Source organism: Colletes gigas, unplaced genomic scaffold (genome assembly GCF_013123115.1).
Source record: "Colletes gigas isolate AHSC1104 unplaced genomic scaffold, ASM1312311v1 Colletes_gigas_Sc00015, whole genome shotgun sequence".
NCBI lineage: Eukaryota > Metazoa > Arthropoda > Insecta > Hymenoptera > Colletidae > Colletes > Colletes gigas.
This window is the reverse complement of record NW_025106644.1, coordinates 2,732,077-2,753,419: the sequence shown is the minus strand read 5'-3', so window position 1 is coordinate 2,753,419 and position 21,343 is coordinate 2,732,077. Positions and strand designations below refer to the sequence as shown.

Here is a 21,343-nt window from a genome sequence, read left to right as displayed (position 1 = left end):
AGAAACGTATTTTGATATATGTAATAAGTGTAAATCATGATTCCCATTTGTCTCGCACGTATTTAAATTTAATGTTCATAGTTTAACGGATTATGCACGCTTGATCGGAGACAATCAGTGTCGATATTCATCGAGTCATAAATTGCTGAAACTATTCGCGACGCATAGCTATTTTTATTTTACATGATCCTTGGAATTTGTTATCGTTGCTATGAAATTCGTTAAATACCTCTAAATATACATTTTCGAGCCTAACAAACGAGTTATTGAGATTGTTAAAATAATATTTCACCCCTAATTCCAATTATTTCGATACTTGATAAATTTAGAGAGAAAAACAATTTAAGCGTATTGCTATTAATATACAGGGTGTTCGGCCATCCCTGGGAAAAATTTTAATGGGAGATTATAGAGGCAAAAATAAGACGAAAAATCAAGAATAACAATTTCTTGACTTCATTAAAAAGTTATTAAAAAATTAAATTGAAAAATTTCAAATCATTCTGAAAAAATTATTTTTGGTTGAGGGGGTTAATTACGATAATTTTTTATTACTAGACATACCCTCGAAAACCTACCCACTTTCGAGAAAAAAATTCGAAAAGGTATGCAATTTTTCGACAAAATTAAGAAATTTCAAATCGTTATGGAAAAATTATTTTCGGTTGCGGGGGTCAATTACAATCATTTTTGGTCATTACACATACCTCCGAAATCCTACGCATTTTTGAGAAAAAAATTCCTGACCCCCGAAATTTCATGCGAATCTTCAAAGTGTTATAACTTCTGAACGGATTGGGGGATTTTAATGTTTCAAACGGCAAACAACGCGTATTTTGGTGGAGAATGTGTAGAAATTCCAAAAATTATCGAAAAGTTGATCCTTGACATCGCAAAATGAGGGAGAGCCCATAAAAATGGTTCAATTTTCAAACAGCCATAACTCCTACAATAGTGAATGGATTTCAATGAAATTTTGGGAGGAAGTAGAGTTCATGGGTACCTACAAAAAAGTATTGAAGAACATTTCCGAAGTACGTCAAACAAATTTATGAAAAATGAAAAACGAATTTTAAAGAAGAATCGACAGGGAGTTCCCTTAATATTTCGACGAGAAAAAAAAAATTTCCAATCGTTCTAAAAAAATTATTTTCGGTTACAAGGGCCAATGACAAGCATTTTTGGTGAATAAACCTACCCCCGAAATTCTACCTACTTTCTAGAAAAAAATTCAGTACGGGCAGAATTTTAATCGTTAATAACTTTTCACGAAGCTTTTAATCAACAAATTAGTATTCTTGATTTTCGCCTTATTTTGGCCTCTAGAATCTTCCTATATAAAGTTGAACATCGGATATTAAGATTAAAAAATATATAAAAATGTACTTTACATTTGAGCTCAAAGTATAATTCTTTAAGTTCTGTAATATTTGTACTTTCCGGTCCCGTAAGCTCAATGTAAATATTTGTAGCATAAAAGACAATTTTATGTGTGAGTCGAATAAGTTTGTTATGTTTTGTTCAGTGAAAATTATAAAATTCTTACGTTCACGATGTGCACTATTTTGTATTAAGACGAACCTTAAAGTAAGAATAATACGAAGAAAACAATAAAATATATAATTATGTGATACACAATAAAAAAAATTTTTTTTTGTCTAAGAACTACCTCGTTGTTTATTTTATAACGCATGTGTGATTATCGTTCGGTTATCTGTTCAACTTTCGTAACCCGGTTAGTGACTATGTTCATTCGAACACGATTCACATAACCATCAAAGGTTAATATTATGTATTTTTTTAAGTATTAAAGCTGTAAAAAGTTAATATATTGAAAAATCAACCAATATGTCTATCATAACAGTTTTAAAACATAATATCAATTTATGTACGTTGCCGTCGGTTCGTTTCCACATTTTTAAAGTAAGGATTCTAACCTCTTATCGAATTTAGGTTAAAAACAAATTATTAAATTGAATTACTTTATATGTTAAATGTTCCTCATCGTTCCTTTTATATTCATCATAGAATTCACGATTACTGTCGTCGTACGCGAAATATGCTGAACACAAACCGTTGGAAAAGATTCGAAATATTGGTATATCCGCCCACATCGATTCTGGGAAAACTACGTTGACGGAACGTATACTATATTATACTGGAAGAATATCTCAAATGCACGAGGTAATTACAGAATAATTTATTTTATTATTTCTGTTACGTTTGTTCTCTCTTACATTAAATAAAACACAACAGGTAAGAGGTAAAGACAACGTTGGAGCAACTATGGACAGTATGGAATTAGAAAGGCAAAGGGGAATCACAATTCAATCCGCAGCGACGTACACGATATGGAAAGATTACAACATTAATATCATCGATACTCCCGGTCATGTTGACTTTACGGTGGAAGTAGAAAGAGCTTTACGCGTTTTAGACGGCGCAGTGCTTGTGTTATGCGCAGTAGGTGGTGTCCAATCGCAAACAATGACCGTAAATCGACAGATGCAAAGGTACAATGTGCCTTGTTTGGCATTTATCAATAAATTAGACAGGATGGGTGCGAGTCATAGGAGAGTACTGTCGCAATTGCGAGGCAAACTACACCATAATGCTGCGTTATTACAATTGCCAATCGGTTTAGAGGGTAATCACGCGGGCATAGTAGATCTAATTACTCAGAAAGCTTTGTATTTTGAAGGAGACTACGGCAATGTTATCAGAGAAGATGAAATTCCATCGAATATGAGGACAGGTATGCGTCGAAGTAAAAATATACCTTTTATTGATGAATGAAAACGTTCAATTTATTGTATATAGAGGCTCACGAACGAAAACAAGAATTAATCGAGCATCTAAGTAACGTCGACGATAAAATCGGAGATATGTACTTAAACGAGGTGCCAATCCTTGAGAAGGACCTGAAAGACGCTATTAGACGATCGTGTATGAAAAGGATGTTTACGCCAGTATTAGTTGGAAGTGCTTTAAAAAATAAGGGGGTCCAGCCATTATTGGACGCTGTTTTGGATTATTTACCAAATCCAGGAGAAGTTCAAAACTATGCGCTTTGCGAGACCGAGTAATACTTTTCACATATCGTTGACTTCTCTTTTAAAATCAATTATAGGACAACCTCTTTCTTTGTTTACAGCAATGGAAGTACCAAAGTGTACTTAAATTCCGAGAGAAGCAACAACCATGCTTTCGTTGGACTAGCATTTAAATTGGAAGCTGGTAAATTTGGCCAATTGACACACTTTCGTTGTTATCAAGGGATGTTGCGTAAAAGCGATATTTTATACAACACTAGATCAAATAAAAAAGTGTGTTTGTTTGTTGAAAACCTGACGTACTCTAATCTAGCCGATATTCTTTTACAAATTTATTGTCCCATAGGTTCGAGTACAACGATTGGTACGACTTCACTCGAATCAAATGGAGGACGTGACCGAAGTGTACTCCGGAGACATTTTCGCTTTGTTCGGCATAGATTGCGCATCGGGTGACACGTTTGTCCATAATTCTGATCTGAAACTATCGATGGAATCCATTTTCGTGCCCGACCCTGTGGTATCCATGTCTATCCAGCCAAAGAATTCAAAGGACAGGGAAAACTTTACGAAGGGAATCTCGCGATTCAGCAAAGAGGATCCGACTTTTAATTACCAGTACGATACGGACAACAAGGTGATCTAAAACCACCGAGTACATTATTTCAGAAGACTGTAATGTGCGATACGTTTTAGGAAACGATCGTTTCCGGGATGGGAGAGTTGCATTTGGAGATTTACGCGCAAAGGCTCGAACGGGAATACAATTGTCCGATCGTGCTTGGAAAACCAAAAGTTTCTTTCCGCGAAACGTTGCGTGAACCTGTAGAGTTCAACTATTTGCACAAGAAACAGTCGGGAGGCGCTGGTCAGTTTGCCAGGGTAATTGGAATAATAGAGGTATGCATTTTTCAAATTTTCCACGAGAAGAGGGCGCAGCGTGTTTACATCCCCACTCCTGTTGCAGTCCACTGACTCAACAGGCATTGGTCGAGAACGGTGACGAAGATCAGTAACAGCCAATCAGAGTTGCTGGAGCTTCCTGATTGGCTGTCACGGATCTTCACCGTTTTCGACCAATACCTGTGAAGTATGTAAACACGCTGAACCGTCTCGTGTAAGGGGGTACGTTGTACTTGAGTTTGAAGTGAAAAAACTACACTAATGATACAAAAAAGTAATGAATAAAAATGGCCAAAGGCTCAAGACTTCGTACTCCCTGATTCCTCTCAGAAACCCTGCCTATATATCGAGATTTATATCGTTAAAATATGTTACTTTAGCCACTACCAATTGAGAAGAATACTCAGGTTGAGTTTAAAGACGAAACGATAGGAACAAACGTTCCGAAACAGTTCATTCCTGGCGTGAAGAGAGGGTTTCTATTTATGTGCGAAAAAGGATGCTACTCCGGCCATAAAGTAGCGGGTATTAAATTTAGATTGATGGACGGTGACAACCATTGTGTCGATTCGTCGGAATTCGCGTTCTTTCAAGCCGCCCAAGGCGCAATGAGGGAGGCGTTTGAAAATGGTTTGTGGCAGCTTTTGGAGCCAGTTATGTTGATACAAGTGACCGCTCCGTTAGAATTTCAGGTAATTATACATATTTATTACACGATACTGTCGTTAGTGATTAATTAATACGACTTTTTTTATCCATACAGGGAGTAATCGTAGGCCAAATAGCCAAACGAAACGGAATCGTAATTAATACAGAGAACGCCGAAGGATGGTTCATTTTGGACGTGGAGGTTCCTCTGAATAACATGTTTGGTTATGTCGGTGAATTGAGGTCCACCACCCAAGGAAAGGGAGAATTCACTATGGAATACGCGAGATACAGCGCGTGTCTACCTGAAGTCGAGGGACAAATGGTGAAGGAGTATCAAATATCGCAAAATATATACGTTGATCCACAAAAAGTGGAAGCTAAGAGACGATAGACAATTCGCGTTAATCTAGAACTAAATTTGACTTTATAGAATATGTGTTCGAAATGCCCGAGTGTATTTGTAAATACAAGTATGACTGTGACGTGCTCCACGAAACGTCGTGTAAATGTAATTCGTACGTAATAAAAATGATATCGAAAATATAGAATGTTCGTTATTATTTCGTTCCTACCTTCGAACGTAACGGTCGATGCCGAACGAAACGGTATTTTGGTATTTTCCTTCCCCTGGACTTTCAGATATTCGATTCTCAACTCTTCTCGATTACAATATTCCTCGATACTGCACTTCACACCGAATATTATCACTAATAGAATCACCACGCGAAGGTAAAATGATTAAACGTTTGTTTCAAAGTTCGTACGTCGAATTGGCGCTTCGACTTTGGTCGACTTCAAGATGGCGTCGCCGACGGTGGCGCCGCCAGTTGGATGCACCGATGCAAGCTCCAACGAAGTGCGGATCAGTAGCGCAGGAGCGAGTACCGGGAGTGGTCAGACAACGGGCGTAAAGTTAGTTCTCGTGACATCTTTGCCTCGTCGTTTAAAAGACGAGCGGGTCCGATACGTCAGGAAATAATAATCGGCGACGTGCTTCCGCGTGTACCGTGCCCCCGACAAAAATGTAATATGGCGATGGTCGCGTCGAATATGAGCGGCCACATACAGAAGCAGCTCACCAGAAGCCTCGAGCGAATCCTGGAGGAAGCACACTTGAGCGGCGAGCTCAAGCTCAGCGGCCGGAAGCTAAAGGACTTCCCGAAAGTCGGGAAAACTGGCTGCAGCAAATACAACCTCCAGGATACGGTCTTCGCCGGTGAGTCCCACGAGATCGCGATTTAAATTCTAACCGAACAAATAAATAGAATACAGAATACAGAATACAGAATACATTCGCCAGCTTCAAAGAAAATAACTCCGTTCGATCGAAACTCGTTTTTTTTTTCCTCTCCTAATCCTCTGTCGCGGTCGAAATGATCGAACACCTGCAGACGTTCTGCTCCCGCTGCTACGCCCGACGCGATTACCAGCCCCCCGGAATGCTTTCGGCTTTAACCTCGAATATTTGTGTTTATGTCAGGTCCACGCGGCGTTCGCGGCGCCGAATGTTACGCCGCGTACGCGATACCCGTTCATTGTTGCTCCGATTACAGCTGTACATGCGCTTCATTCACGCGTACTTTACGATCGCAACTCGATTTTTTCGCCAACCGAGGTTGCTAAGGGAAAACAATCGAGAATCTTGGTCGCGTGAACAGCGAACGAAACAGACGAGGCGAGAATAAAGAAAGACATCGTGGCAACGACCAGGCGGGGAAACATTTACGGCGTTACATAACACCGTAGGCGCATCTGTATTTACGGTGCAATGCTCCGTGGTCACGATTTATCTACCTGCCATTAGTTCTCCGATCGGTAAAAGTGAAACCGACGGAGCGTAAGTCCACGGAATGCGAGGAAAGAAACCGTACGCGTACACGCGTGCATGTAAATACACGCTGAACCTATTTCACGTCCGCGTGGAAATGCGTGTGGGGTCGAACGAAACGTACAACGGTACGCGTGGCGGCCAGTCGTATCGCACACGCTGCATCGACCCCGTTGACGATCGATTTTGCTCCCGATAGGAAAGAAATTGGGTACCACGCGCTATTAATACACGGGCACGGAATATCGTATTTTTTTTTCTTTTTCCCACCGGCACGGTCCCCCCTCGGTCACTCTTTTATAGGAGCAGTCGGCTAGAAGTGTGCAACATGCAAAGTAATTTGCATGGTCGGAGACACTCATCGCGGGGCGACGTTATCTCGACACACCCGGTGTTTCCTGTTACCGAGATAGCCGTGCATTCGACAGTCGTTCGTGATTACAAGAACACGAGAATTCACACACGCGCGCAGAAGCGCAAGAACGCTTCAAGTTTTGAGGTTGTCAATACCAGGGGTTGAAGAGGGAAATTTGATATTGGAAGATCGCATGTCAGACTGAATTCTGAATCTTTAATATGTTATTTTACGGGATGGGGATTTTTAGCTATCTAAATATGAACCAACCCTTTGCTTACGATCATCATATACAGGGTGTTCGGACAACCCTGGGAAAAATTTTAATAGGGGATTCTTGGGACCAAAATAAGACGAAAGTCGAGAATACTAATTTGTCGATTGAGGCTTCGTTAAAAAGTTATTAACAATTAAATTCAAAAATTTCAAATCGTTCTGGAAAAATTATTTTTGGCTGCGGGGGTCGATTACAATCATTTTTGGTCATTACACGTACCCCCGAAATCCTACGCATTTTCGAGGAAAAAATTCCTGACCCCCGAAATTTCTTGCGAATCTTCAAATTGTCATAACTTCTGAACGGATTGGGGGATTTTAATGTTTCAAGCGGCAAACACCGCGTATTTTGATGAAGAATGTGTGGAAATTCCAAAAATGATCGAAAAGTTGATCCTTGACATCGCAAAATGAGGGAGAGCCCATAAAAATGGTTCAATTTTCAAACAGCCATAACTCCTACAATAGTGAATATATTTCAATGAAACTTTTTTCTGAAGTAGACCTCATTGGCACCTACAAAAAAGTATTAAAGAACATTTCCGTAGGACGTCAAACAAATTTATTAAAAATGAAAAACGAATTTTAGAGAAGATTCGACAGGGGGATGTCCCTAAATTTTTCGACGAGAAAAAAAAAATTTCAAATCACTCTAAAAAAATTATTTTCGGTTACAAGGGTCAATTACAAGCATTTTTGGTGAATAGACATAACCTCGAATTCCTACGCATTTTTGAGAAAAAAATTCGAGAATGTATAAAATTTTTCGACAAAATTAAAAAATTTCAAATCATACTAAAAAAATTATATTTAGTTACAGGGGTCAATTACAATCATCTTTGGTCATTACAATTACCCCCGAATTCCTATCCACTTTTGAGAAAAAAATTCCTGACCGAAAGTTATTAACAAAGCCTCAATCGACAAATTGATATTCTTGATTTTTGTCTTATTTTGGTCTCTAGAATCCCCCATTCAAATTTTTCCCAGGGTTGTCATCAACCTCCTTAGAGGTTAGGTCACGTATGCGTCGCCTGCAAATCTTACACGAAAATTAACCTACAAACGTAACTTGAAAAGTCTTTTAGGTGTTATACGATGTACAAAATCCCAAAAACTCCTAAGGAATGATAGTAATCGAGAAGATTCGCATAACAAGGAAATATACGAGTCGTATTTGTGTTCTATGATTCTACGGGTCAAAAGTAACCCCAGGTGTTAGTAATCGTACGAAAGAGGCCACGAGGTTAGTACTTTTGCCAAATACGAGTATAAATTCATTAAAAAGTAAAATTGTACCTCAATAGTAATATTAATTTATCTTTATTATAGTTGAGAAATCGATGACACTTGAAAAGAGCTGCATGAACGTCACTTTGCTAAACTATCAAGTAAACAAATAAAATTGGTATATTTACACTCGCGAGGGAGTAGTAAAGGTTCCGTCGGAACAAGATTTCTTATCTTCTTCGATTCGATTCCCATGGCATAGAGCGATATCCGTATCGAGGAGGATTACACTTTTCGAGACGAACTTATCTCGTCGACTGCACTGCGTCGTTTATCGAGCACGAGCCGGTACGATTGCAAATATTTTCCGTTCCGCGCGCGACCGTGACTCAACGGTGACTGAAGTTGACGAAACTCGCGTCGAGAGAATCGAGCGAATCTTCGACCCGACGCGACGGTTGGGATCGATTACGATCTCGCGACCATCACCCCCCTTGCGGTGTTTATCTGAATTGTTTCGCCTCGGAGCCAGGTAGGCACGGATTTCGAACAAAAGAATGACGCATTTTTATTAAACTCTAGAAAAAAAATAAAAATAAAAATCTATGAACCTTGATAGATGTAAATTTTCCAATTGAGGTACTGAATATTTCTATTAGAATATAATAATTTGAAAAAATAGGTAAGTGTAGTATAATAGTTTTCTATTTTACAGTTCATTGTCATTGTCACTGTTTCAACTCCCTCCAACACTCATTTTTATTAAACTCTGGTCAAACATACGTGTTTTTAAAAATCTATGAACCTTGATAGGTGTAAATTTTCTTATTGAGGTACTGGATATTTCTATTAGTATATAATAATTTGAAAAATAGGTAAATGTATTATATTAACATGAGATTGTTATCGAGTATTAAATGATAGTTTTCCATTTTACAGTAGTTTTATGGATTTGCAAATAAATTGAGTGACAATAGAGGCAATGCAGTGCCTCATTATAGTATTTTAGGGTTAAACTACTAATGTGGCTAGACTAACATACAAAATGAAGGGGGAAAATAGGGGATTTAGGTGCAAAGTCTAAAGACACTTTTTTTGGCTTGAGAATGAAGGCATACACGGTGAAGGTTTACTGGAGACATGCCCTCAGGTTTGGTCGACCGTCTTTCTCTTGAAAAAGGCAGTCGACTCTGCAAGTAAACCTCTAGTAAACCTTTGTACCTACAGAACTAACTCAGATGCATGCTTGAATCTTGAGTTAACCCACATTCAACCTATAATATCTGGAATTAGGAGACGAAAATGACCAAAACCAATGGATATGGATAGCCCCCATCCCCTAAACTTGAATTACTGCAAAGTATGAGGGAGATCAGGGTGGAGTTTCGCGGATGTTTCCAGTTAGAACAGGGGAGGAAAGACACATTAGAGATTTCCCTGACTCTGAGGAGCACTGTTGAAGCCCATTTAGCTGAAAGAGTAGAAGAAACCTTGGAGGAGCTGCAAAGAAGAATGATGATAGAGCAAGATGATGACAATCTTGAGGGTGAACCAAAAGGGGGGGATCATGAGATTATGCTTTGACTTTTCTGGATGAAAAAGCAAAGTACATAGGCTATGGAAGACACTGTCATGTCAATAGGAGTTTATATTACTACATTTAACAAAATATTAATGACCACCAATTGAGGGTACCCTTTGAAAGGCATATTAATTTAGAACAGGGGAAGAAAGACGCATTAGAGAAGATTCACCTGACTCTGAGGAGACTGTTGAAGCCCATTTAGCTGAATGACTAGGAGAAACCTTGGAGGAGCTGCAAAGAAGAATGATGATAGAGCAAGATGATGACAATCTTGAGGGTGAACCAAAAGGGGGGGATCATGAGATTATGCTTTGACTTTTCTGGATGAAAAAGCAAAGTACATAGGCTATGGAAGACACTGTCATGTCAATAGGAGTTTATATTACTACATTTAACAAAATATTAATGACCACCAATTGAGGGTACCCTTTGAAAGGCATATTAATTTAGAACAGAGGAAGAAAGACACATTAGAGAAGATTCACCTGACTCTGAGGAGACTGTTGAAGCCCATTTAGCTGAATGAGTAGGAGAAACCTTGGAGGAGCTGCAAAGAAGAATGATGATAGAGCATGATGATGACAATCTTGAGGGTGAACCAAAAGAGGGGGATCACGGGAGTATGCTTTGACTTTTCTGGATGAAAAAGCAAAGTACATAGGCTATGGAAGACACTGTCATGTCAATAGGAGTTTATATTACTACATTTAGACACTGTCACGTGGAGGGGGATCATGAGACTACGTGTTGACTTTCCTGGAAGAACAAGCTACTCAACACTGTCATGTCAATAGGAATTTATATTACTATATCTAAAAAAATGTTAATGGCAGTGACCCCCAATTAATGTTAGCCTATGAAAACCATCGAAAGCTCGTACAAGAGATATCCGTGATCGTCCACGCGAATGCTTAATCACGCCGTGGGTCTGATTACTCCCCCGGCGCAAAGGAACAAATAATTATAGCGATGTTTCATCGTTGGTGCGCCTTTCTACCGGCGGCTCATCGGTTTTCGATGGCGATTCTTCCACGGAAGAAAGGGAACGAGGCAATTTCGACGTCCCTCGATACTCTGGGGAGTGGAGGGGGACGAAAGGGAAGTTTTATGCGCCCGTTACGATTTCGTCGAGGCATTATTGAGCCATCTTACCGGGGTTTGACGATGACAGAAGGGGACGTAACTTCGTTAAGGAACCCCAGGTCAGTTCGCCTGGTCGCATAGGGGGTTCCTGACAGCAGTGCCTATGCAATTCGAACGACCACCAGAAGATAAAATACCAAAGTCTATGTTTCTCAGAGATTTGTTACTAGGAAAAAGGAAACCAAAGACACCTGGATTTTAAAAATGAAAATATACTGGGATTCCAATATTGGAAATCGATTACTTTGGAAGTTATGGCTACTCTTCCGGATTCCTAGAGCCACGCTGCGACGTTGGGAACGTCGAGAACGAAAATTACGCGACCGCTGGGCCCTCGGTGCTCTGTGCCAACACGTCCTCAGCTTCGAATTCCCCGCGAGTTTCGCGAGCTCACCTGGCCGCCACTAGGCCTAGACGCTTTGGAAGAGCGTGATTTTATTTTTGAAACACGATCGCGTGAAGTTTGATCGAGGAAATCGAAGAGGATCCGAGCGATTTTGCTTTTGGAAGCCTCTAACTAGGTTTGTAGACGCTATCGGTCGACTGTTGAGCAGATCCCAGTTGCTGGATAGTTTATTAGCTGATAATTAATTAAACAGATTAATAGCGTCTGAGGCAGGATGTGCTAGATAAGCCTTACTGATGAGATCAACTATTTAGTGGATCTGGGGCGAGACGCAGTAATATTAATTGCACTATTACTCTGTCATTAATTATGAATTTATGAGAGCTTGAGAATCTTTTAACGTTACTTTTAACTATTTTATATAAGATTGAGGCCCAAATTGTGGGCCCAAAATAAGCCTCACTGATGAGCTTAACTGTTTAATAGATCTGTTATTAATTATGGACACATGGAAGATAGGAATGTTAAAAAAAAATCAAGTGATATAACATTGAGTCCCAAAATTGTGGGCCCAAAATAAACCCCACTAATTATATGAGAGTTTGAGAATTTTGTGACATTAGATTTAAGAACACTGATTGCACATAGTTGTATCATTCGATATAAAATTGTGTTCCAAAATTTTGGGTCCAAAATGAGCCTCACTGATGAGCTCAACAATTTATTTATGGGCTCGTAACATTTTCCAAATTAGATTCAGGAACACTGATTGCACATAGTTGTATCATTTAATAATACATTGAGTCCCAAAATTGTGGGCCCAAAACAAGCCTCACAGATGAGAACAACTATTTAATTATGACCTCATAACCTTTTCAAAATTAGATTCAAGACAAAGAATTCCCCACAGTTGTATCATTTAACATTACACTGAGTCCCAAAATTGTGGGCCCAAAACAAGCCTCACAGATGAGGTCAACTATTCAGATTTGTTATTAATTATAGACTCGTGAAAGTTTATAAATCTTTTATTGCGTAAAGTTGCATCATTTAACATAAAATTGAGTCCCAAAATAGTGGGCCCCAAAATAACTCAATTTCTGCACTCATCATCAAATTTCCCTTTTCTAAAACGAAACTCAGAATGGGAATAACACCTAGTTCTCGAACGAACCTAAAGTTTCCATTGATTATCGTAAATAAAATAGCTCTGGGGCCCCGTAGAGCGCCGTTCGCGGATGCGAATGGCGGTCCATTGTGCGAGACACACTGTGTACGGCTCTCGAATGGAAAACAGTACGTAACGAGGAAATTGACTGGATGTACGCGAGTACGGTCGGGCATACAGAAGCCCGCGAAGACGATTACGAACCGCGGACAAATTGTTTCGTCGAAGTCGACTCATCACCGGCCGTTAATGACTCCGTTGCACGTAATTGTGGATAACGGTGCGCCCGTCCAAGCACGAATCCAATCCGGTCGTGGAAAACGAACGTCGAATTAAGGACGAGAGGCAAATGGCGCGCCGCGATACGCTCTCGCGGCGGGAAAAAGCTTCTTATCGATTATGTCACGGTGTACTGCTCGCTTTCTTCGAGAAAGACGGGAGGAAAAAAAAGGGCGTGGAGTTCCTTTTTCTTTCCTGCGCGGCATTCCAGTCCAGCGGCCACGGGCCTCCGCTAAAACTGCGCCGTGTACTTTGCGTGTACTTTCGAAATTAGTGCTTCAAGCACGAGCAGAGATCCGAGATACTGGAACCGGGCCCGTTTCACGCGAGTTTCTCCGCAAACTTTAATCTCCCGATTAGGCAGAAGCGTAAGAAATCCCGTTTTACTGAAAGATCTCATTTCGAACACAGTACGTACACGGTTAACTCTAACGATAACGCAGGTTTCTATTTGCAATTTTCGCGGTCGGAATCGTTCTAATTTTGTTTAAATATTGACTAGGAATATCTACGAATGTACTACTATACTACAAAAACTAGTATTGAGAGATTCGTTAAATAATATTGAACGTAAAAGATATTCAAGATGGCGCTCATTCTGAGTTACTAAACCTATATTATTTCACATATTCTTTCTACTAGCAAAGTGCAATCTAGAACATAATTAATTGTTCCAACGTATACTTTATTTTATACCCAAAATTTTTCGTCTGAAACATTTCTTCATCCAACAAACGGTTTTCAAATAATTGAGGTGGATCAGATTCATCGAATCATATATGACGTAAAAGACACTCAAGATGGCGCTTTCATCGAATAATGTATGACGTAAAAGACACTCAAGATGGCGCCCATTCTGACGAATACCAATTACTAAACCCTCATTATCTCGCATATTCTTTCCAATAATAAACTATAATCTAATAAAAACCAATTGTTCCAGTGTATACTTTACTTTATACCCCACAATTTTCGTCTGAAGCATTTCTTCGCCCAACAAACAATATTCAAACAATCGAGGTGGACAAAGATGTCACAAGATGGATGCTCCTCGCTGTTGGCATCTTTATGTACCAACATATGCGAACCACGATCAGCCCTCGGTCGTTTCAATGCACTCCAGACGCGGCACTCGAGTTTCTTTCAGAGAAACGACGACGTTTCACGAACGGTGGACCGAAAGTTTCGAAGGCGCCCTCGAGACGCGCCGGGAAAACCCTTTCGTCGAACCGTTTCCGTCCCTGGCAATCGGTTTTTGGCGAGCATTCGCGGATTCGTAGCGACTTTTTCTCCGCCCCCCCCCCTCCCCCCTCCTCCTGTTGAGTGCTCGAGAGACTTCATCTTCGAGGAGTGCTCCTTTGGCAGAGAGACAAGAGAGCGCGAGATAAGCGCTGCTATGGCGAACCGTGTAACGGCGTTATGGAGTATCGACCTGTTGGCACCCCTGCATCTGCAGCTGCTGGTGTCTCTATCTTTAGCCTCCAGGCCGTCCCATCGCTCGGGACTCCTCCTAACCCATGGTGGCTGTTCTCTCCCCCTTGTCGTGTCTTTGCACTCGCGGACGCATAGCGAGCGCATCGTGCTCTCCCCTTCCCCCCAGACCCCCGTAAAAATACACTGCAACCCCTTTCCTCGTCGTGGGATCCGAAAAGTTTCGAGGCTCCCCGATGGCAGATAAGGCTTATTGGTCTTTCGACATGAAACCACAGCGGCTTTAAGATCACAAACTCGAGCGTATACAGGGTGTCCTAGCAGTTACAGAGGCCTTCACGTTGCAACGGAAATTATGTAATCGAAACGTCGATAAGATATGGGGAAGTGGGATAGATGACTGTTGCTAGAGACCTTATCTCCGTTTGTGTCAGTTGGACTGTTTCCGATATGTATGGTTCTATGAAGTACTTTGATATATATATATGGTAATTGAGATGAGGGTTGGTTTTCATTAATTTAATATTCCCCAGCCTTTATAATTCGTATAAACAGGCACATGTGGGTGTCATAAATTTTCACTGAGGAGTTAGGGAAATTAATTCTAAAAATTATAACCTAAACCTAATCCTAACCTAACACTAAATTAATCCTCAATATTAAATGTCGAAAAAAATAAATCTAGATAGGACTCATAAGAATTTTAACTGTGAACACAGAGTCTTTCGTGAACAGTTTGAGAGGTTAGGTAGAGCTGCCATTCCAACATTTACAAAATGGCGAATTTGTAAGGTTATGTAATTGAAGATCTCCACTTCTTGCGCCGCGATGATCAGCAAAAGGGTACAGTAATTTTTCTCGAGTTCAGAACGCGGTTTTTCGTTTCGACGAATTAATTGCGATACAAGTGGTGGCTCGAATGTCACGACTACGCCCCAGACGGGATCAGCCCGGGGCGTATTCGGGATGAAAACGCTTTCGATTCGTCCGACCGGTTCCCGTACGAGGGACACCTGTCGCGAGCTCGACCGCGATCGAGAAAAGATGAGGAACGGGCTGGAACACGAAACAAGGAGAGAGAGGAAAAGTATGCGAACCGGTGGCGGGACGAAGCACCCGATGCAGTTATCCGGATTCCATCTTTCTTTTCGCTTAATCACGGGCCAGCACCTGCCCCGTTAACGCGGGAAACAAAATGCACATTAAAAATCGCTGAAGGATTTTATTTCTCTTCAACGAACCAAAGAAAATATTTCAACACGCTATTATAGTATTGGTAATATTCTATTTAATTTGGAAAAATTTTTTTTGTGATCCTACGTTCATATATTTTTGCATTTACATGTCTGTTATTATAATTTTGTATTATTTTAGTATTTTGTATTCTGGTTTAGCTGTATACGTTTGCAAAAAAGGGCATTGTATATTAAAATATATTATTCAATAATAATAATAATAATAATATTTGGAGTTTCGTCATTTAAATCTAAACATCCTGTATATTTATCTTATATAAAATTAAAAAAAAATAGAATAGGTTTTGATATACAGTATTGATTCTTAAAATGAACACGTTCAATTTAAGAATCTAAAAATCTCTTGTCCCCTGTATAATAGAATCAGCAAAGTTTGAAGAAGGTATCTTATACAAAATTAAAAAAAAATGAAATAGGATTTGATATACAGTAATGATTCTTAAAATGAACACGTTCAATTTAAGAATCTTAAAATCCCCTGTCCCCTGTGTTTTAGAATCAGCAAAGTTTAAACAAGGTATCTTATACAAAATTAAAAAAAAAATGGAATAGGATATGATTCTTAAAATGAACACGTTCATTTTTCGTACAGTAGAAGTGAAATTCGACGCCAAAATTCAGGAGATATTCCTACACAATATTCCTACCATCGATAATCTCATTCTAAATGTTCAATTTACGAGTCACGTCTGGAGTTCATTTAAAGAATCACATTACCGCATCAGTTTAAAGGCGAAGTATTATCGCTGGGCAATTCCACTTTGCGTTTGATGGATGCTGAGAGCCTCGTGCCAAACATACGAGGACTAAATGGCACTCGATGTATCACTAAAGAAGAAGCGTGCCGTGAGTATCGCGAGCGAACGAGCGCCAGGGAGATCATATCGCACACACTTCGAGAGCACGCCGATGAATGTTTCCGATATCGTGTCTCGTAGACTCGCGTGCCCCCGAGCTACGCCCTGTTTGTCTTTCGCCTGGCCAACTAGGGCCCACGACTGCTCGAATAATTTAATACATCAACGTTTTATAGACTCGTTTCGAACCGGTACGTTTTCATCGAGAGCCGCGGAGAGAAAATCGCAACTACTCCGACAAAACAAAATGGTGGAACGCGGTACGAACTGGTTCTACCGTTCGTTGTTACGCCTGGGAACAAACAAACGCTGGTCGAGGAGATTTGTCGACGTCCATTAATCGGTTAATCGATTCCGTGGCGCACCAGACGAGTCGAGCGCGATTCGTTCGAAAGAGACATTAATTAACTCGGTTTAGAGGCCCCCCGAGGCGCTAATTAGCGCGGCGAGAGCGACGACGAGCGTTTCGCGTAGAGAAGAAAGCAGAATCGCGTTGGAAAATGGGAAAACTAACAAATTACAAATCATTCTCAAAAAATTATTTTCTGTTGCGGGGGTCAATTACAATCATTTCTGGTGAATACGCATACCTTCAAAATCCTATCCACTTTCGAGAAAAAAATTCGAGAACGGCGACAAATTTTTCGACGAAATTAAAAAATTTCAAATCGTTCTAAAAAAATTATTTTTAGTTGCAGAGGTTAATTAGAATCAATTTTGGTGAATAGACATATCCCCGAAATCCTACGCATTTTTGAGAAAAAAATTCGTGTAGGTATAGACATTTTTCGTCAAAATTAAAAAATTTCAAATCACTCTAAAAAAATTATTTTTGGTCGCAGGCATCAATTAGAATCATTTTTGGTGAATAGATGTACCCCCGAAATCCTGCGCATTTTCGAGAAAAAATTCATTTCCTAAAATATAATTTAAGGCCAGAAATGTTACCCTAAAACTTCATGCATATCTTTAAAAAATCATAACTCTCGAACGGATTGGACGATTTTAATGTTTCAAACGGCGAACTACGCGTATTTTGATGGAGAATATGTGAAAATTCCAAAAATATTCGAAATGTTGTTCCTTGGCCCCGTAAAGTGAGGGAGAGCCCATAAAAATCCTCCAATTTTCAAACGGCCATAACTCATACAATAGTGAATGGAATTGATTAAAATTTTTTTCTGAAGTAGAGCCCATGGGCACCTACAAAAAAGTACTAGACAACTTTCCTGTAGGACGTCAAACAAATTTATTAAAAATGAAAAACAAATTTTTAAGAACAATCGTCAGGGAAGTCCCTACATTTTGCGACGAAAAAAAAAAAAAATTTCAAATCGTTCTAAAAAAATTATTTTCAGGTGCAGGGGTCGATTACAATCATATTTGGTGAATAGATAAACCCCCGAAATCCTACCCACTTTCAAGAAAAAAATTCGAATAGGTGGACAAATTTTTCGACAAAATTAAAAAATCTCAAATCGTTCTAAAAAAATTATTTTTAGTTGTGGGGGTCAATTACAATCATTTTTGGTGAATTGATATACCCCCGAAATCCTACGCATTTTGGAGAAAAAAATTCCTTATCGAAAATCTAATGCAGAGCCACGAAATGGTTCCTCGAAATTGCATGCATATCTTTAAAACGACATAACTCCTCAACGGATTGGACGATTTTTAAGTTTCAAAATGCAAACAACGCGTATTTTAGTGAAGAATGTGTAGAAATTCTAAAAATCTTGAAAATGTTGTTCCTTAACACCGTAAAATTAGAAAAACCCCATAAAAGTGGTCCAAATTTCAAACGACCATAACTCCTACAATAGTGAATATATTTCAATGAAATATTTTTCTGAACTAGTGCTCATGGATACCTTCAAAAAAGTATTAAACAAAAGTTTCGTAGCACGTTAAACAAATTTATTAAAAATGAAAAACGAATTTCTAACGAAAATCGACAGGGGGAGGTCCCTAAAATTTTTCAACCAAAAAGAAAAATTTCAAATCATTCTAAAAAAATTATTCTTAGTTATGGAGGTCAATTTCAATCATTTTTGGTCAGTAGATATACCCCCGAAATCCTACTCACTTTTGAGAAAAAAATTCGAATAGGTGGACAAATTTTTCGACAAAATTAAAAAATCTCAAATCGTTCTGAAAAAATTATTTTTAGTCGCGGGAGCCACTTGCAATCATTTTTGGTGAATACACATGCCTCTGAAATCTTACCCAGTTTCGAGAAAAAAATTGTTTTACCGAAAGTTTCGAAATTATTATTTTTTCCAAAATGGCGTCTCTCATCAAATTTGTATACCTCTGCAATACCGAGTACAGCGCTCATGGCGCGTGCAAGGCACCGCGGTGTTTTCGTTACCGAGTTATAATTAGCAGTATCATACAGTGCCGTCCTCCCTAGGACCCCAGGTCGCACCCACCTCACTATTTTCCCTTTTCCACGAATTTTCCCTCGCTATTCGCCATGACACCTCCTCGATGGCCGTTGTAATTCGAGGATTTCACGGTCGCGACCTTTGCAAGCGCCGGTATTCCCCGCCGCGGCGTAGTTCGCGAACTGGGTCAGACTCGGGATCAGGAAAGTTTGCTGATACGCGCGAAAAATCGAGAACCTCGGTATAATTCGCGACGAGGGAACGCCAACGATCGCTCTGCAAACGCTCGCGGCTCGAGTGCGCGCGATATTAGAAAATGGTACAGCACTGAAAACGATTGGGGCTCCAACTGCGGGGAACACTTTACCCTCCCACGACACGAGTGGAAGCCGAATACCGTGTTTCGACCCTCTTGCTCGTGGTTTTTCAACATCTCGACTCGACTGTAAACTGGAACAGTCTGTTGGTTCCCTTTGCAAAACAGCTATCGTTTTATTCTATTCCTTTACAATGTCTATTGTGTTGTAATGGATCTAGAAATATCAGTAAAATAATGTTGAAATTGTTTTGTGTAGTAAGTGTGTTTTGGTGAATGGAAATGGGTCAGCAAGAGGCGTTTCAAACAAGTTTAAACTGTCTCAAACTGTATCAAACATATGTTCATTTTCATTTCAAGCAATTTTAGACTATTTCAAACTGTATCAAACCTATCTTCATTTTCATTTCAAACAATTTTAGACAATTCCAAACTGTATCAAACCTATTTTCTTTCATTTCAAAAAACTTCAAAAAATTACAAACAATTTCAAACAATCTAAAACCAATCTTTTTTCATTTCAAACACCTTCAAACAATTTCAAACAGTATCAAACCCACCTTTTTCATTTCAAACAATTTCAGACAATTTCAAACTGTATTAAACCTATTTCTTTTCATTTCAAACAACTTTGAACAATTGCAAACAGTTTCAAACTCTATCAAATCTATCTTTTTTTATTTCAAACAATCTCAAACCTATCTTTTTTCCTTTCAAACAACTTTGAACAATTTCAAACAGTTTCAAACCTATCTTTTATCATTTCAAACAATTTCAGACAATTTCAAACTGTATCAAACCTATTTTTTTCATTTCAAACAACTTCAAACAATCTCAAACCTATCTTTTTTCATTTCAAACAACTTTGAACAATTTCAAACTGTATCAAACCCATCTCTTTCATATCAAACAACTTCAAACAATCTCAAACCTATCTTTTTTCATTTCAAACAACATCAAACTCATTTGAGGTTATCTTATATTGCATAAAACGTTAAGAGACTATAATGCAATTAAACCTATTCCGTTTGCCACAATTTTGGGTACGTTTTTCAATTTAAAATCTGATAAAATCGATGCTGAGTTGTTTTTGCTCGGGATGTTCTCCGGTTTTCCTCGACGTCCGCGCACCGCCGCCTCGGAATAATTTCTTAGCTCGACGCGACAACCGCAAACGCGGTGGAACGTTTAAACTCCGTTCCGATGGAAAAGGGACGATAAGCGTGTCGATCGACCGGACGGGGGCTCAACTTGGCTCGACTGTCCCGGAGTCGCGTCTTGTCTGTCGATAAATTCTAGCCGCATTGCAGATACGGAACGTATCTTTCCACGAACCGTTCGCCATTTCGCGAACAAAGCCACACCGCAAGCGCCATCGAACACCATCGAACACTACCAGAATCGTTTCGTAAAAATTCGCAAAAATATACCCAGGATCGTGTTTCAGTTATTTCGGTAACACGCTTATCGTCTCGAAGAAAACCAGACGTTTATCGCGACAGAAGAAAAGGATTAACTTATCCGTCTGCGTAATCTCGTTTGCAGTCGACGGAGCGTGTCTCGCGTCTCACGTGTCGCGGTTCGGAATCAAGCGGTTTGAAATACTGTTATGGTGCGTGCTGTTGTCTCGAGCGTTATACATAGATGGCAAATGAATGTAATTAAGTTATTCTTGGGTCGTCGCACGATAACCCCCGTTGCGTTCGGGATGATCTACGTTGCCTTTCGAGTCGCAGTTGGCTCGATATGGCCGCCATTGATCGCCACGGATATCGACGCCATTGCTCCAAACGCTATTTATTACTCTCACGCCGTTTCAAACCGTTCCAAACATATTCTATAACAAAAATAAAAAAAATACCAGTTACTCTAATATAAAAATGATTTTTAGTTTTATCATTATATTTAATAAATTTTGTTTACTAACCTATGTTACTTCTATTTACATAGATTTGTTTCCTATTAATTTATTTTTACTAAATATTGTCTATTACATTGTGTTAATATCTATGAAGTACTTTTTTATTTTTTTATTATTATGCAAATGATAATTGTCCCATTTTGTGTCAAGACGTTACAGTTCCCCGACGAAGAGGAGGCTCCAAACGCGACAACAGTTAAACGGTGACGAGATCCCCCCACCTCCAGCCGCGCCATTTAATGAAAATGACACGCTTCGCCCGCGCCGAGTTCTTTTTTTTTCGTCGTTCCGCAAGGTCTATCTCGCTCACGTCCTACATTCCTTTGTTTCGCGCACGATCGCGAGCCCACGCGAAAAA

At 39.5% G+C, this 21,343-nt stretch overlaps 2 protein-coding genes across 3 annotated transcripts in view; both read left to right on the top strand.

The window, feature by feature from the left end:
- Positions 1-1,753: 1,753 nt before the first annotated feature.
- On the top strand, positions 1,754-5,192 carry LOC122399819 (elongation factor G, mitochondrial). Its single transcript, XM_043400796.1, has 9 exons — positions 1,754-1,923; positions 2,029-2,184; positions 2,257-2,755; positions 2,821-3,082; positions 3,155-3,326; positions 3,400-3,690; positions 3,750-3,953; positions 4,337-4,648; positions 4,720-5,192. The coding sequence occupies exons 1-9, from the start codon at positions 1,849-1,851 to the stop codon at positions 4,996-4,998; spliced, it is 2,250 nt and encodes a 749-aa protein (XP_043256731.1). The 5' UTR covers positions 1,754-1,848; the 3' UTR covers positions 4,999-5,192.
- Positions 5,193-5,494: 302 nt separating this feature from the next.
- The window catches only part of LOC122399818 (leucine-rich repeat and calponin homology domain-containing protein), a 60,659-nt gene continuing 44,810 nt past the window's right edge, over positions 5,495-21,343 (top strand). For both annotated transcript variants that reach the window (XM_043400795.1, XM_043400794.1), the window contains exon 1: positions 5,495-5,823. In XM_043400795.1, the coding sequence (XP_043256730.1) occupies positions 5,637-5,823 (187 nt within the window). In that variant the 5' untranslated portion in view covers positions 5,495-5,636. The remainder of the gene's footprint in view (positions 5,824-21,343) is intronic.

What these genes read in the sequence shown, in the direction of transcription:
- LOC122399819 (XM_043400796.1), top strand. Translation starts at nt 1,849, where the DNA reads ATGTCTATCATAACAGTTTTAAAACATAATATCAATTTATGTACGTTG. An exon ending in AGTACGATACGGACAACAAG is followed by an intron (nt 3,691 to 3,749) that starts GTGATCTAAAAC and finishes GATACGTTTTAG; the next exon opens with GAAACGATCGTTTCCGGGAT. An exon ending in GGGTAATTGGAATAATAGAG is followed by an intron (nt 3,954 to 4,336) that starts GTATGCATTTTT and finishes ATGTTACTTTAG; the next exon opens with CCACTACCAATTGAGAAGAA.